Here is a 17,079-nt window from a genome sequence, read left to right as displayed (position 1 = left end):
ATTGCTCATTTTAATTTAATACTTAGCTTTATCTTCCAGATGTCTGTTTTTGAGTTTCAATCAATAACTGTGGCAGATAGTTCATCATAACTAAAATAAATAGTTAAGTCAAGAGATTTAATTTGGTTTACTCCTCTGAAGTGATATACCAGATGGCATGCATAGCCACTGATAGTTTCAGAATTAAATATTGTTGATAATGAGCAGAAAGCACTCTTCATTGCTTGACATTAATTTAGAATTGGAGCTTGTTAGGTTGATCATACTTGATTATTCAATCTACCAGTGAACATGCCAACTCTAAAACCATTTTTGTTGCAGGGTCAGTTAACTTAGCAGAAATTTTGTATGAAATACACAAAGATTTTACTACATGGGCCACACTTAATATGAAAACCAAGAGTGCTTGCAACATGGGCTGAATATTGATTGGGATTCATTGATGAATATAGCAAGACCATAAGACATAGGAGCAGAAATTAGGCCACTCAGCCCAGTGAGTCTGCTTCACCTTTCAATCAGGGCCAATAGGTTTTCAACCTCATTTTCCCACTTTCTCCCCACAGCCTTTGATCCTCTTGGCAATCAAGAACCTATCTACCACTGTTTCAAGTATACTCAATGACCTGGCCTCCACAGCCTTCTGGCTAAAGAAGTTTCTCCTTATCTCCATTCTAAAGGGTTCTCCCTTTACTCTAAGGTTGTGCCCTCAGGTCTTTGTCTCTCCTGACAATGGAAACATCTTCCCAACATTCACTCTGTCCAGGCCGTTTATTATTGTGTATGTTTCAATCAGATCCCCCCGTCCGCACCCCCATCCTTAGATGAGGAAGGACACCAATCAATTTAAACACATGGAGCTGTATATACAGTATAAGAATGCTGTTTGTCAAATTCAACCAAAAACCCTTGCATTTATTTATGCCCTTCATGACACTAGGACATCCCAAAACACTTGGCTGACAGTGACATAGTTTGTAGTGTCATCATAATTGTAATGTGGATAAATCTTGCACTCTGACTTTTGTAGAAAACACCGAGGTAATCAGTAGATAGCCTGCTTTTCTGTGTTGGTTTATCTGTAAACATACATAAATCATGGTGCTGTAAAAACCCAAGTTAACAACCTCATCACTATCCCAAAAGGAGCAGATTTTTCAACTTGCAGAGACAAATTTTACAGACCTTTATTGTTGATGGGAAGTCCTGTCCAACTCATAGGCAAATCAGGAATTCAGTTCCACAATCCATGATTTTCTAATCTTTAAAGGCATGTTTAGTAAAAAGTGAGACTTGACACATCCACAGTACAAGTTTCCCAAGCCTAGTCCATCCTGTATTGCTTTGGCGAATGATAGGAATGAACGTTTGATGTCCTTATTTTTAATATTTCATTCACAAGTTTTGGAGGTGATGGCTGACCTAATTTATAGGGCTGCGTGGTTAATCTTATAACATGTTCATGAGTCAAATTAATGTTTGCAAACTGATGTTACAATAGTTCAGTGTAGATTTATATCAAATCTAGCAGGATTTATGTTTTGGCTGATGAAAATAATACATTGCAAAGATTGAATAAAATAGAATGGGATGAATGATGGACTATAAATATAACAAAGCCACAAGAGATAGGGTAAAAAGAGTGAAGAAGGACGAAGAATGAATCTGCTGTCTTTTTGACTACCTTAGGTTTTTGTTTGAGGGAGGTGGTAACATGTATTTACCTAAATTAGGAATATTAAAGATTTGAGCAAATAATCTGGAAGAACAGTGCAGTGAAGGGCTGGATGAATATTAAAAATGCAATCATTCAGGTGTGTCATTCGACAGATGTTCCAGCATCTGTGCTGGATCTTATATCTTTCATATCAGGGCTTTGGACTGGTTTGGAAATGATGGTTTGGTCCTCTTGATTCAGATTGACGAGACGAATGTTCATAGTCTTAGTTCCCAGTTTCAGCCCATTAGTCATCAGTTAGTGTTGCCCTTTCCTCTGAATCATAAGTTTGTGGACTCAAGTTCCTCTCCAGAACTTGACCCTCAAAATCTACCCTGGCTGATCCTCCAATGTAGTACTGAGAGATTGCTGAACTGTTTGGGATAGGCAGGCTTTTGGGTGAGATGTTAAATAAATGCCCTGACCTGTCTTCTTCGATAGATGCGAATGATCCCAAAGTTCAATGTTAAGAAAGATTGGAGAGAGTTAGAATCCTCTCTGATATTTATCTCTGAATCAAATTCACAAAAATGGATTATCTGATTATTTGCATGCTTGTTGTAAATAAATTGGCAGCCAGATTTCCTTCATAACAGTAATGACTACATTTTAAAAAGTGCTTAATGGACTAGAAAGGACTTTGAGATGCCCTGTAAACATGAAAGATGCTTGTGGAATGCAAGACTTTCTCTTTTCCTAAATGAGAATGAGCTAAATGTTCTCCTAGCGTCTTGGTCAACTGTTCTCTCTTAATCAGTAGCACTAAAAACAGAGTAAATGATCACTTGTCTCTTTGCAGCTTGTAGTATCTTGATTTGTGCAAAGTACACTTGCCCAGCTCGTAACCATCAGTGCATTGCAAGGTGTTCTGTTGCATGCAAATACTCTGTGAGACTTCTGAGAGGTCCTTCATAAATGTAAAACTTTATTTACTTTGAGATAATTTTTTTGTGATTAATCTCTGTCAGAGATCCACAGTTATACACTTCTCTCCCCAGCATATCTAAACATTGCTGCTCAAAAGCATTTGAAGATACAAGTTGATATATATCACTGTACTGAATAGAAATATAAAGTTTACAGGCATGGACTGCATCCCCACTGAGTGTGCTGCAGTCTATCAGAGCCTGGCAATATTTGCAATGGAGAGACAGATACTGACTTTTCTTTATGCAAGAAATGTTATGGGCTTAAGAATTATGTGGAGCTAATACTGCTTCAACCTGAATTCAAAACTAGCCAGCTAAACCTTTATATATTTACATCTCCTCCCACTCCCAATAACACAGGTTCAAAATAAAATCAGTTTGACCAATTCAACCAATTCCACATAGTTTATCGTGGAACAACATAGATAGCACACCCACTGGAGTGAACAGAGTGGGGATTAAATTCCCTGGCAAATTCCTGAAACTCCTTATTTGATTCACCCCAAGATTGCTTGTTCTGCCTTCAGCAACTTAAGCTCTGGAATTCTGTCCCTGAACCTCTCCATTGTTTGGTTTTCTATCCTTTTCTTAAGATGGTCTCTAAAACCTACATCATTGACCATATTCTGGTCACCTTTCTTAATATATCCTTATACGGCTCAGTGTTAAAGTTTGCTAGACAACACTCTGATGAAGTGCCCTGTGATGGTTCACTGAAGGTGCTACATCAATGCAAGTTGTCACTGTTGGTCACTGGAAATATATAAGACTCTATAGGGTGCGCAATTTTCACTGTTACCATTTGTATTAAAATCAGGCCAGGCTTTGTACCAGATAGTTGATCTGCCTCACCAGTTTGCAACCCAAACAGTTAAATGTCTATTAAAAAAAGAGAGGTGAAAGTATCAGGGAAGTGTGAGAAGTAACATTTCTGATGTAAAAGTGTGACGCATATCACAAGTGCAAAGAACTGTTTATTTTTGACAGTGAGAAATGTCCATGGAAGTTAGAATTTTGTACCAAAATAGAGGGACCTCACAATTAATTTATAAAAATGATATCTCAGACCTGTGGACTGTCACGCTGAAAGGCTTGGCAGGTCTGATTGACTCTTTCTCTTCGGAACAAAGCATTTAACTGGGCAATGGGATCCCTTGCAAAATCACAAAATGGTGCAGTTCAGACACTGTTGTGAGCAGGTATGCATTGGTATCTGTCAAGCGCTCAGCACTTCTTGATCATTAAGGGTCATTATAAAACTGCCAGGACCAGCTTCCATGTGCTGATTGTTTTGTTTGTGGAGTGTTGGAAGGGAAAAAAACCCAGAAAGTAGAATCAACCCATTAGTTAAAAATTCGTAACTTCTGAAAATCAAAGAATCATCATGGATTTAAGTTGTTAACTCTGATTTTCTCTCTCCACAGATGCTGCCAGATCTGCTGAGTTTCTCCAGCATTCTCCGTTTAGTGGGCAGGGACCCCTGATGCCCACCTGCTCAAACCCAAATAAAACCACGGAGATAGTTTATGCCCATCCAACTGGGCATGTTTTCAGGTTTAATGTCTGATCCAAAAGCTGGTGAATTCTTGGCACAGGATATTGCTCTGGCTGATATGCTGGAATGGAGAGCCAATCCAATGATGGGATGGCAGTGCCTGTTACTCCACATGAATGAGATTACTTTGGATGCATAGCAGAGAAAAAGGCCAACCACTCCATGCTGGACATTTATATTACTTGGTTTTGGGGGGGCGGTATAGCTCAGTTGGCAGGACTCTTGGCTTGTGAAGCAGTGATGCCAACAGCGTCGGTCCAATTCCCATCACCAGCAGAGGTTACCATGAATGATTCTTCTTCTCAACCTCTCCCCTTGCCACAGAATGAGGTTGAGAAACTTATCAGCCATGATTGAATGGTGGAGCAAAGTTGATGGGCTGAAAGGCCTGATTTCTGCTCTTACGGTATGGTCGCCCTCGGGTTAAATCACCACCAGTTATCTCTCTCTCTCTGAAGACTGATTGATTTATTGTCACATGTGCCAAAGGACAGTGAAAAGCTTTGTTTGGAAGCAGTACAGGTAGATCATAGTAAGCAAAGTTGTACAGATCAGGGGTTGTAAAATGGCTTAGACAGAGGCATATAGGTTACATGGCACAGGGCGTGCGCTAGGCGAGATCAACATTGGCAAGGTCAGCATTAAACATAAAATACAAAATCCATTCATCAGTCTAATAATGGGCAGGAAGAAGTTGTTCTTGAACCTGCTGGTGTGTGCGTTCAGGCATCTGTATCTTCTGCCTGATGGAGGAGGTTGTAGAAGATCTTTACCAGGGGTGCAATGGGTCTTTGATGATGTTGACGGCCTTAGAGAGCAGCCCTATAGTCTGATAAGGCTATGTTGGCACACACACTATTCAGTTTTATTGGAAGATGATGAAACCTCTGGGCAAAGGCATATATTTTTCCAATTGATAATTTGGTGACCATTATTGGTGGCCTGTAGCTGAGAGCTCCCCATCCCAGAATCCACACACACACAAATAGATGCTCAGGAAACTGCAAATGTTATTTCCACCTCATTAATGATAAACACAAATCAGATTGGCGCTATTCAGTGAGGCATTGGGGGGTGTCTAGTTTAATACCTGAGCAGGTGCACGGTGGGTGCACAGACAGAGAGGGGAGGGGGGGGGGGGGGTGGAATGAGCGCGCTCCCCGTGCGCGCGCCGACGACGAGAAGATGGCGCTGCGTGCCCGCGGGAGCCCGCACTGTGTGGGGAGTGCGCGCCGCCGGCCCACCTCTGCATCGCTAGCTGCCAGCGAGCCGCGAGGATGGAGTTCGGGCAGCGGGAGGACACCAGCTTTGTCCAGGGGAGACAGGAGACACTGTTCCTCAGCCATTCACTAGGCAGCTAGGCAGTAACTTCAGCCACGGCTGCAACAGAGAACAGCAACAACAAAAATCACACATTCATCAATTGCTGTCAGAAATTTGTTTATCATCAAGTTAATTTTTTTTCCTCTCTTATCAGGCACTGTTTTTGTTTTCTTTAAAATATATCATTTCTCTTAATAATAACCATGTGGAGGAGCTTGCATCTGAGGCTTGTTTGGCTTCTCTTATGCTCAGGACTCTGCAATCCTAGCCTGGCTTTCAGCTCTCATTTCGACCCGGGTGAGTAATGAAAGAAAACAAAAAGACATTTTCTCTCTCTCTCTCTCGTTTATTAATTGTTGTGATCTTTCTCCCTGCTTTTCTATCGTGTTTGCAAAGCAATATTTGAAGCAAAGAGATAAGATGCGGACTGCCTTCCGACGAGTCTCTCCTCCTCAGTGCAGCTCAGGAAGGATACCTGTCCTCGCTTGCAGCACCCTATCAGTGCTGAGCGTTAGCTCTCTGTCTCTTCTCTTCCCGTTTCCCTCTATGCCTCATTTCTATGTATCCCCCTCCACCTTCCTGTCCTTTTCCCACTCCCCCCCCCCCCCCCCCTTCAGCTTCCCCATTACCTCCTCTGCCCCCTCCTCCTCCATCACCCTCCATCTACCGTTCCTCCTCTTTCGTAACAACATAGGAAATCGGCGCAGGAGATCATTCTGCCCATCAAGCCCGACCCCCTCACATGCAAACAGATCCCTGCTGGTTATTTACCTAATGTCAGTTTTCCTCACTGTCCCCATATTCCTCCATATCATTAGTATCCAGCTATCTATCTCGAGCATGCTCAATGACTAATCTTCCTAAAATCTTTAGGGTAAAGAATTCCACATCCCCACCACCCTGTGAATAAGACTTCCTCCTCATCTCAATCTTAAATGGCCTTCTTCTCATTCTGAGGCTGGTTCTAGATTGACAAGTGGAGGGGGAGGGCATATTTCTATAAACACCTACTCTGTCACCCCCATAAGAATTTTGTAAGTTTCAATGAAACCTTTGAAACTCTAGAGAATGCAGGCCCAGTTTCCTCATTCTTTCTTAAGAATTATACCATTCCAGAGATTTGTGTGATAAAGCATTGTTGCACTCTGTGGCAAGTATGCCCTTCCTTAGAGAAGGAGACCTGATCTGTAAATAATATTTCAGGTGTGGTCTCATTAAGGCTCAATACAATTGCAGCAAGACCTCTTTATTTGTGTACTCATATCCCCTTTCATTGAACATACCATTTGCCTTCCTATTTGTTTGCTACATCTGCATGTTTGTGTTTAGTGAATAATGAACATCCAAGTTCCTTTGGACATCAACACTTCCCGACCTCCCACCACTGAAAAATAGTCTATCTTCATTACTTTTCTACAAAAATGAATAACCACACTTACTCACATTATATTTCATCTGCCATAATCTAGCTCATTTCCTTAGCCTGCCCAAGTTCCCTTAATGTCTCTGTGCATCCTTCCCACAATTTATATTTCCATCTAGATTTGTATCATCAGCGTATTTGGAAATATTACATTTGGTGCTCGCATCAAAATAGTTTACGTTGATTGTGTTCCCATCACTGGTCCTTGTGGCACCCCACTAGTAACAGTCTGCCATCCTCAGAATGACCCTTTATCCCTTCCCTCTGTATTGTCTGTTAACCAATTCTCAATCCGCACCAATGTGTTACCCCATACCCATATCCTCCAGTTATGTTTACTAATCTCCTGTGAAGGACTTATTCAAAGTGTTTTGAAAATCCAAATACACCACATGCTACAAGTAACATCCTCAAAAAACTCTACAGCAGATTTGTCAAACATTTGCTGACTTTGCCTAATCATATTATTTTCTCAGTGTAGACCTATCACATCCTCTCTAGTAGTTTCTAAGATTTGCTTGACCACTGACATCAAGCTAATTGTCATTCTCTGTTTTCTCTCGCCCTCCCTTCTTAATTGGGAGGGTTACATTTCCTATTATCCAATCTGTAGGAAACTTTCTCAACTCTATAAGGTTTTGAAAGATCACCAATGCATACTACAGCCACCTCATTCAGTACTGTGTGACGTAGCTCATCTGGTCCAGGGGATTTTTCAATCATCAATCCAATGAATATTTTAAGTATTACTTTGTTATTTATAATAACTGCTTTCAGTTCCATTTTCTAAAGTCCCTTGGTTCCCAGTATTTCTTCACTTCATTTAATGCAATCTTTAATTTATTTTGTTAACCACGATTGATTCACTTTAATGTTTTTCATGGTCTCTGAGGTGAAGGTAGACCATGTAATATTTCTTTAAATACGAGACATTGCCTATCTTCCACCCAATCATTTAATATATTATCTCAATCCACTTTAGCCAGCTTATCCCTCATATATATATCTTTGTTCAGAACTAGAATCATAATTTTAGAATTAATTATATCACATTCACAGTTAATGTAAAACTCAATCATATTATGGTCACTATTTCCAAATGACTCTTTTACAGCTAGCTTGTTAATTAGTTTTCTTTGTTATATAATACTGAATGTAAAATAGCTCAAACCTTAATTGGTTCTTCAACATACTGCTCATGAAATTCATAGCATATACACTCCAGGAATTCACCACCTTAGAATTAGTGCTAATTAGGTCCAGTCAGTCTATATGTAAATTGAAGTTACCCATTATTACCGTATTACCCATATTATATGCTACTCTGATTTCCTGGCATAAACCATACCTACCAATAATCATTACAGTTTGATGGTTTATAACCAATTACCATCAAGTTTGATGTCCTTGCTGTTTCTTAGCTCCTCCCACACATTCTACATCTTGAACCTTTAGTTGAAGATTGTCTCTTACTAATTACTGATTTTATTCCTTGTTAAGAGCACTGCCAGACACTTCTTTTCCCTTTTACCTTTCCTTCTTAAATGATGAATATGCCTGAATATCATTTCACTGTCCTGGTCACCCTGCAACCACATCTCCATAACGGCAATTAAATCATCCCAGTTACCTGTCTTTGGTCCTTCAACTCATCTACTTTGTTGCAAATGCTGCATGCATTCAGGTAGAGTGCACTTACGTTTCTGTTGTTAACATAATTCTGCATTCTGGTGCTATGTGATGCTTGCTTTTATTGGTCTGTCTTTGGGTTTACAGTCATAAAGTCACTGAGATGTACAGCACAGAAACAGACCCTTCAGTCCAACTCGTCCATACCGACCAGATATCCTAACCTATTCTACTCCGACTTACCCTCCCCTACCCCAGGGAAAATACTTTGTCTACTTATCCTATCCATGCCCCTCATGATTTTATAAACCTTTATAAGGTCACCCCTCAGTATCCGACGATCCAGTGAAAACGGTCCCAGCCTATTCAACCTCTCCCTATAGCTCAAATCCTCCAACCCTGGCAATGTCATTGTAAATCTTTTCTGAGTCTTTTCAAGTTTCACAATGTCCTTCCAATAGGAAGGAGACCAGAATCGCACGCAATATTTCAAAAGTGACCGAACCAACGTCATGCACAGCTGCAACATGACCTCCCAACTCTTGTACTCAATACTCTGACCAATAAAGGAAAGCATACCAAATGCCTTCTTCATTATCCTATCTACCTGCGACTCCACTTTCAAGGAGCTATGAACCCACACTCCAAGGTCTCTTTGATCCCTAGGAACTTACCATTAAGTGTATAAGATTTGCTTTCCCAAAATGCAACACCTTGCATTTACCTACTTTTCTGCTTCCTGTTACTAATTTTGCTTCTCTCCAATCTCCAATCCCTCTCAAATTCCCGTATCACTCTAGTTTAAATCCATCCCAACTGCACTAGCAAATCTCTTTGTGAGGCTGTTAGTCCCAGTACTGCCAACGTGTAACTCTTGCACAGTTCTCATTGGCCATGAAACTAGTCCTAATGCCTCAGAAATCTGACGTCCTTCCTCCTACTTCAGTTTTTCAGCCACGTGCGCAATCTTCCTGTTCCAATACTCACTAGTATATGGCACTGGGAATAATCCTGTGTTCACTGCTTTTGAGGTCTGGCTTTTTCATTCTTTGCTAACTCTCTAAAATCTGCTTTCAGCACCTCACCCCTCTTCCTACTTATGCTATTGGTACCAATGTGCATCATAACTTCTGGCTCTTTTCCTCTCCCCAGCGGAATGTTTTGCAGCTTGCTTTGTGACATCCTCGATCTCAACACCAAAAAGGCCAACATACCATCCTGTAGTTTGTCCGCTGCCCCAGAACTGTCCATCTAGTCCCTTAAATAATGCAACCAATATCAGTTGCCCTTCCAATGTTCCTTCTTCTTTCCCACAGAACTGAGCCAGCCATGGTAGACAAGCAGGAGGCTGGAAGAACTCAGCAAGTCAGGCAGCATCAGGAGGTGGCGAAGCCAACATTTCGGACATAACCCTTCTTCAGGAGAAGGCAACATACCTCCTGATGCTGCCTGGCTTGCTGTGTTCTTCCAGCCTCCTGCTTGTCGATTTTGGATTCCAGCATCTGCAGTTTTTTTTTGTCTCGAGCCAGCCATCATGCGCTAGACTTGAAAGATAGAGTGAGATCAATTCAGGGCAATCACTACACTACCTGTCTGGTTCTGGTGTGGCACACTCTCCCACACCCTCTGACTGCACACTCCCAGCCACTACCTGATATGTGTTGTCCACATAGTTTCCTGCCTCACATATGGACCACAGTGACTCCAGCCACTACTCTAGTTCAGGAATCCAGAGCTGCAGCTTCTGCAGTTGTTGCTACTTCTTGCCCATGAGGTTGTCAGGGCCACAAGACATGGACACGACTTCCCACATACCACATTCCACTTGGCTAAGCTGCCCTGCCGTGCCTTAACATTACAAACTATTTGTTGGAACCAGTACAACTTACTAGTTACTCACCAATCAGTAAGTTGCTGGATACTGAAGCAAAATCCAAAACCGTGAGGCTGCAAAAGGAGTATCTCCTTTGCTGAACTCCCTGTTTCACTTCAGTTAGCAGTGCTACTGCCCTGTTCCCTGTTTTTTCCCATCCCCTCTTGCCCCAACCATTCTTTCTCTCCCTCCATTTACCCTTCCCTCTCTTTTTAACCTCTCATTTTTCTAGCCTTCTTCCACTTATCCTCACTGTGCCCCCCCTTTGTCTCCCTTACCTTCCCCTCTGCCTGACCCACTCTATTCTTCCCTTCCTCTACCACCCATGCTGATGGCCACAGTGTGGTTCATTGCTGGGGTGGAGATGTGCTGCTAAAGGCACTGCATCTCCACAAACCAACCTCCTTCCCCACCACCCCAAACACACAGAAACACAGAGACACAAACAAACGCACACAGAGACACACACTGAGAGACACGCAGAGAAACACCCAGACACAGAGAGAGAGAGACACACATATACACATGACACACACACACACAGACACAGATACACAGAGACACAGAGAGAGAGAGAGAGAGAGACAGACAGACACACATATACACACAAGACACACATACACACACAGACAGACACACATATACACATGACACACACACCCAGACACAGAGACACAGAGAGAGACAGACACACATATACACACAAGACACACATACACACACAGACAGACACACATGCACAGAGACAGAGCGGGAGAGGCAGATGCACACACACATAGACACACAGAGAGACAGACACTCAGAGAGACGCACACACAGAAACAGACAGACACACATACAGAGACACACATATAGACCCACACAGACACACAGAGGCACATACACACAGAAACGCACAGAGAGACCAGTGAGCGGTTTGTCGGGAGCCGTGGTGCAGTAGCGGGTTTATCGTGGACTGTGCCATTGTCAATGCTGACTGAGAGGGACTGGGCTCCGGTATGAGCCCACTTGGTGTTAGAACCGCAGTGAATCAGAGATCATCCGCTGCTTAAAACCTCCGGGGAAAAAAAAATCACACACACACACATCGGAAATCATAGTCCCCGTAAGGTCGCCGGGGGAGTAGGGACTGGCGTTACAGTGAACGGAGTGACTGTAATTCAGTCAGAACTGAAACCCCTATTCTCTGACATTCACGGATTTACATTCTCCCCCCCCCCCCCCCCACTCTCCGTCTATCTCTTTGTACCGAAAGCGCACCTTTTTTCGCAATGTATTCCCCCCCCCCCCCCCCCCCACTATCCCCCCGGATTTTGTTTCCTTGTAGTTCAGCTGCAGAGGCATCTCTCCCTCTTCCTGCAAGATGTCGATTTAGTCGTGATGAGGATAGCCCTTATTAGGCTGGAGAGAGAGCAGTTTTGTGAAGGGTTTCAGTGGTGCAGTGGTAGTGTCCGTACCTCAGGATCAGGAGGTCGGGGTTGATGTCCCTCCAGCGCAGGTTGACTCGAATAACGATAAGTTGACCTTTGACTCGTCCAACAAAATTGTTAAAGGTCCTTTGTGGCACAGTGTAGTGTCTGTTCCTGTGAGCCAGGGGATTTGGGTTTCAGTGGTAAGTTATAGCATTCATAGAATCCCTACAGTGTGGAAACAGGCCATTTAGCCCAACATGTCCACACTGACCCTCGGAAGAGCATTCCACCCAGTCTCCCAACCTCCCCCAAAACCTATCCCTGTAACTTGGTATTCCCCATGGCCAATCTATCTGAACAACACATCCCTAGACACTATGGGCAATGAAGGGCTTTTGCCCAAAACATCAATTCTCCTGCTCCTCAGATGCTGCCTGATCTGCTGTGCTTTTCCAGCATCATACTCTCAACTCTAATCTGCAGCATCTGCAGTCCTCAGTTTTGCCACTGTGGGAAAATTAGCATGTCCATGTAACCTGCACATCTTTGGACTGTGGAAGGAAAACCCATACAAACATAGGGAGAATCGCCTGAGGCTAGAATTGAACCTGAGTCCCTCGTGCTGTGAGGCAGCAATGCTAACCACTTAGCCACTGTGCTGTACCCCCCCCCCCCCCCTTGAAGCAGTTTGATTGGAAAGTATTTGTGATGAATTTATCTACAGCCATATTAGTCTGAAAATGTCTGCTATTAGGTCATGTCAGGTTGGATGGGAGACCCCCCGGGAATGCCAGGTGTAGTCAGCTAAACAGAGGTGATGGTATAGTGGGGAAGACATGGGGTTTGTAATACTGCCAGTTGATAGCAGCTTGTTTGCTGTGAGTTCAGTTCCTGTTGTTGGGAGCTGTCTATCTAAGGATCTGTATTGGCACATTGGTGGTGTCCCTACTTTGGAGCCAAGTCCCATCTGCTGCAGAGAGAGCTGTTATCACATCCCTGAACAGGTTGATCTAAAAATAAAGAACAACGTTCTGAGGGCAATGGTAACATCCCTGTCTCTAACCCAGGAGGCCTAGGTTCAAATCCCATCTGACCCAGGCACATTTGAACAGGTTAATTGAGAACACATACAGGATGGTGGTTTCGGGAGCAGTATGTCTGTATCTGATCATTAGTAGGCCAACGAGGTAAGGTAATTGTCCCCTCCCCAGCCAACGGTGCCAAAGAGTTTGCTCTGTGATGGATTATAGGGTTGTGTTTGGAGTGTGTGGTGTGGTTTACATACTGTTGGTGAAGGGGTGAATTCTTGTCCTTTTCTGAAATTATACCAGTTTGATACCGCACAGGAAAAGACCATTCAGCCCACTAAGGCTGTGCCGATTCCTAGTCCTTACTTAGTCCTGCGACTTAGGCCTATACATGGTTTCTATCCCCCATATCACCTCCTGTACTTGTGCCTAACAAGATACACCTTAAATGTTGCTATCGTACTTGCTTCCACCATTTCCACTTTCAGTGTGTTCCAGGCACCTACCACCCTCTGTGTGAAACATTTTTCCTGCACTTCTCCCCTCAGCTTTCCCCCCTCTCACCTTCACCTGAGTCCTCTTTTAGTAGACCTTTCTACCCTGGGGAACAGCCTCTGACTCTCCACCCTATCAATGCTTCTTATAATTTTGCAGATCTCCATCAGGTCCCCCTCAGCCTCTGACTTTCCAGTGAAAACAATCCGAGTTTATTTAACCTCTCCTCATAACTAAATCCCTCCAGAGCAGGCAACATCCTGGTAAACCTTCCTGCACTCTCTCCAAAGCATCCATGACTATCTGGTAGTGTGGCACCCAGAATTCCAAATGTGGCCTAACTAAAGTTTTATACAGCTATAACATATCTTGCCAACTTTTATATTCATCGCCCTGGCCAATGGGGGAAAGTGTTCTGTATGCCTTCTTGACCATCTTATCCACCTGAGCTGCCACGTTCAGGGATTTGTGGATCTGTGCACCCAGATCCCTCTGTATGTCAATGCTCTAAGGGTTCTGCCATTTATTGTACAATTTTCACCTGAATTTAATCTTTCAAAATGCATCACCTTGAGTTTGTCTGGATTAAACTCCGTCTGCCACTTCTCTGCCAATTCTGCAATCTATCTATCCCGTTGTATCATTTGAGAATCCTCCTCATAATCTGCAACTTTGGTATCATCTGCAAACTCACTAATCAGACTACCTATATTTTCATCCATGGGGTGGCATGGTGGCTCAGTGGTCAGCACTGCTGCCTCATAGTGCTAGGGACCTGGGTTCAATTCCAGCCTCAGGCAACTGTCTGTGCGGAATTTGTACATTCTCCTTGTGTCTGCGTGGGTTTCCTCCCACAGTCCAAAGATGTGCAGGTTAGGTGGATTAGCCATGCTTAATTGCCTCATAGTGTCCAGGAGTATGTGGGCTAGATGGGTTAGACATGGAAAATGCAGGGGTTACAGGGATGGGGTAGGGTCTGGGTGAGATGCCCTTTGGAGGGTTGGTGTGGACTTGGTGGACCGAATGGCTGACTCCACACTGTAGGGGTTTTATAATTATATAACAAGTGATTTTGGTTCTTCCAAACTTCCACCCAATAGGTGTCAACAGCCTGGGGGGTCAGCACCCCAACCTGGAGCAGTGGTCCTTATCAAACCCTCCCACTCTACAAAGTGCAAAGGGGAGAACAGTGCCAGTAACACAAAGACAGAGAGCGAGAAAGATATTTTCTTATGTGAAAAATAACAACCTGACATGAGTCACTTCATTCTAATTAACACATTTGCTTCATTCAGGACTGAGTCGTTTTTCTTTAATGGGATATGGGTGACTCTGACAAAACTAATACATGTTGCCCATCTTTAATTGCCCTCGAACTGATTATTTTGCTGGACCATTTCTTCGGCAGTCAAGAGTCAACCACATTGCTGTGATCTGGAGTCATATGTAGGCCAGACTGGGTAAGGCCAATTGATTTCCTAACCCAAAGGACATCAGTGAAGTGGTGTGTTTTTTGCAGCAATTGATGATGGCCGTGATGGTCACAACTAATGATCGTGATCACCATTAATGAGACTAGCACTCAGTTCCAGATTTATTAATACAATTCAAATTCTACCAACTGTCACAGTGGAATTTTAATCCATGTCCCCAAAGCATTCACCTCAACTTCTGGATTACATGTCCAATGATATTACCACTATTGTTATGGTCCAGACCAAACCCCCTTAAAATATATTAACAGTTTAGGCAAGACACTAAGTTTTTCTTATTTTGAAGGTAAATGCCAGATGCTGCATTCTGGATGTGATTCGATTGGTCAACCTACCAATCATGAAGCAAAACACATTTTATTCCTACGTTATAGTTAAAATACAACAGAAGAAAGAATTGGAATAATTTAACACTATTGGAAAACTTAACAGCAAAACTGATTATTTAACTACTAAACAGTAACTGTTCCAATACAGTAACATCCCATAAGCACACCCTTGACAAAGATGAATTCAGCAAAATAGACTGTCTCACATGGAAATCTCCAGTCCAGGAGGAAATCCACCAAGAGAAATCTCTGAGGGAGAGAGACAGAGAAAGAGGGAGAGTAGCAGGGAGAGATTATTGCAGCTTCCAAATCCAACTTCAAGTCCCCAGCAACTGTTACTGAAAGCCTAAAACTAAAAATTCTGGCTCTGTAGGAGCTTGACCCCACCCATTCAGGCTGCTTCTATTGTTCCAACTTTTAAAAAATCCCAAGGCTTCACAAGCTTTTAAATTTGTTGGCTTTGGGGCACCTCTGTCACAACCTTTCTTCATTAAAAAAAGGACAAAATACATCTCTTAAAGCCATGGTATCATCACACTATGTCACCATCTCCTGTTAATATGTTCTTACTTTCGCGCTTTGTTCAACATCAAACCAGGTTTTCTTTATACGTTCATAGAGTGCAGGTGAACTGCCTTCTGAACCCACTGAAGTCCATGAGTTTACAAGTGCCACCAGATACAGTACTGCTATCAGAAAGGAAGTATCAGAGACCCAGTAGAATCAATAGAAACACAGAACAATTTGGCCTGGTTCCAGTGAAGTACCATGTGATGTTTAATGGTGTTTAGAGATGTTTTATGCATACAAAAGCGCTCTCCTCTTTGGTTGCATTTTGTAGAGTTATAGAATCCCAACAGTGTGGGAGCAGGCCATTTGGCCCATCGAGTCCACACCAACCCTCTGAAGGCCATCCCACCAAGACCCACCCTTTACCCTATCCCTATAACCATGCATATCCCATGGCTAATTCACCTAACCTACACATTCCTGGACAATTTAGCATGGCCTACCCACCTAATCTGTACATTCTGTGGGAGGAAACCAGGGCACCCAGAGGAAACCCATGTAGTCATGTGGAGAACGTGCATATCCACACAAAGGGTGGAATTGAACCTGGGTCCTATGACTGTAAGGCTGCATTGCTAACCACTGAGCCGCCTTGCTGTGGGAGGGTTTGATAAGGACCATTGTTCCAGGTTGGGGTGCTGTGCCCCAGGCCATTGACACCTATTGGATGAAGTTTGTAGGAACCCCGGGGCTAGACCTGTTCATTAATATGTAAGTAGATGCACTGTGGCAAGGCTCCCATTACAAATTAAATGTCGAACAAATATATCAATAATGTACTGCTGCCTCTCCATGGTTGACTAAATAAAAGAATTTGTACTGCTCATATACTGCAATTGCATAAACACATCTGTGTTCATAACATGTGATTTTTACACAGGAAGCAATCTACTTCATCTGGATCACAGTTACATAAATGCTAGAATTAACTTTTAATTGCAATAAAGTCACACAGAGTTGGGTGTGTTTTTCCGTTCAGTCTCTACTTCTGAAAATTGTTCTGCAATATTTTACAATTCATTATTAAATAGTTCACAAAGTTTACATTGTACATATTGTAACATTTGACCCTGCAGGCATAAAGGGAAACGTCCCATTGATAATACTGTGTATCACAATTGGATTCTGACTTGAACTAGTTCAAGTTTATGAGAAGCTGCATTCACGAAGGCCAGTTGGAGAAGTTGGGACGGTTTTCTATAGGGAGCAAATTTGAGTTTTATTTCCAAAATCATGAGGGGCTAGACAGAGTAGGTATGGAGAAACTATTCTCTCTCATAACCACACCGGAAACGAGAGGGGT

The 17,079-nt window shown here is 42.8% G+C and overlaps 1 protein-coding gene across 3 annotated transcripts in view; it reads left to right on the top strand.

The window, feature by feature from the left end:
* The first annotated feature begins 5,419 nt into the window (after positions 1-5,419).
* aatkb (apoptosis-associated tyrosine kinase b) overlaps positions 5,420-17,079 on the top strand; it is a 404,882-nt gene continuing 393,222 nt past the window's right edge. For all 3 annotated transcript variants that reach the window (XM_072558766.1, XM_072558767.1, XM_072558765.1), the window contains exon 1: positions 5,420-5,821. In XM_072558766.1, coding sequence (XP_072414867.1) covers positions 5,728-5,821 — 94 coding nt within the window. In that variant the 5' untranslated portion in view covers positions 5,420-5,727. The remainder of the gene's footprint in view (positions 5,822-17,079) is intronic.

The sequence above is a fragment of the Chiloscyllium punctatum genome, chromosome 39, assembly GCF_047496795.1.
Source record: "Chiloscyllium punctatum isolate Juve2018m chromosome 39, sChiPun1.3, whole genome shotgun sequence".
NCBI lineage: Eukaryota > Metazoa > Chordata > Chondrichthyes > Orectolobiformes > Hemiscylliidae > Chiloscyllium > Chiloscyllium punctatum.
This window is presented reverse-complemented; position numbering and strand designations above follow the sequence as displayed.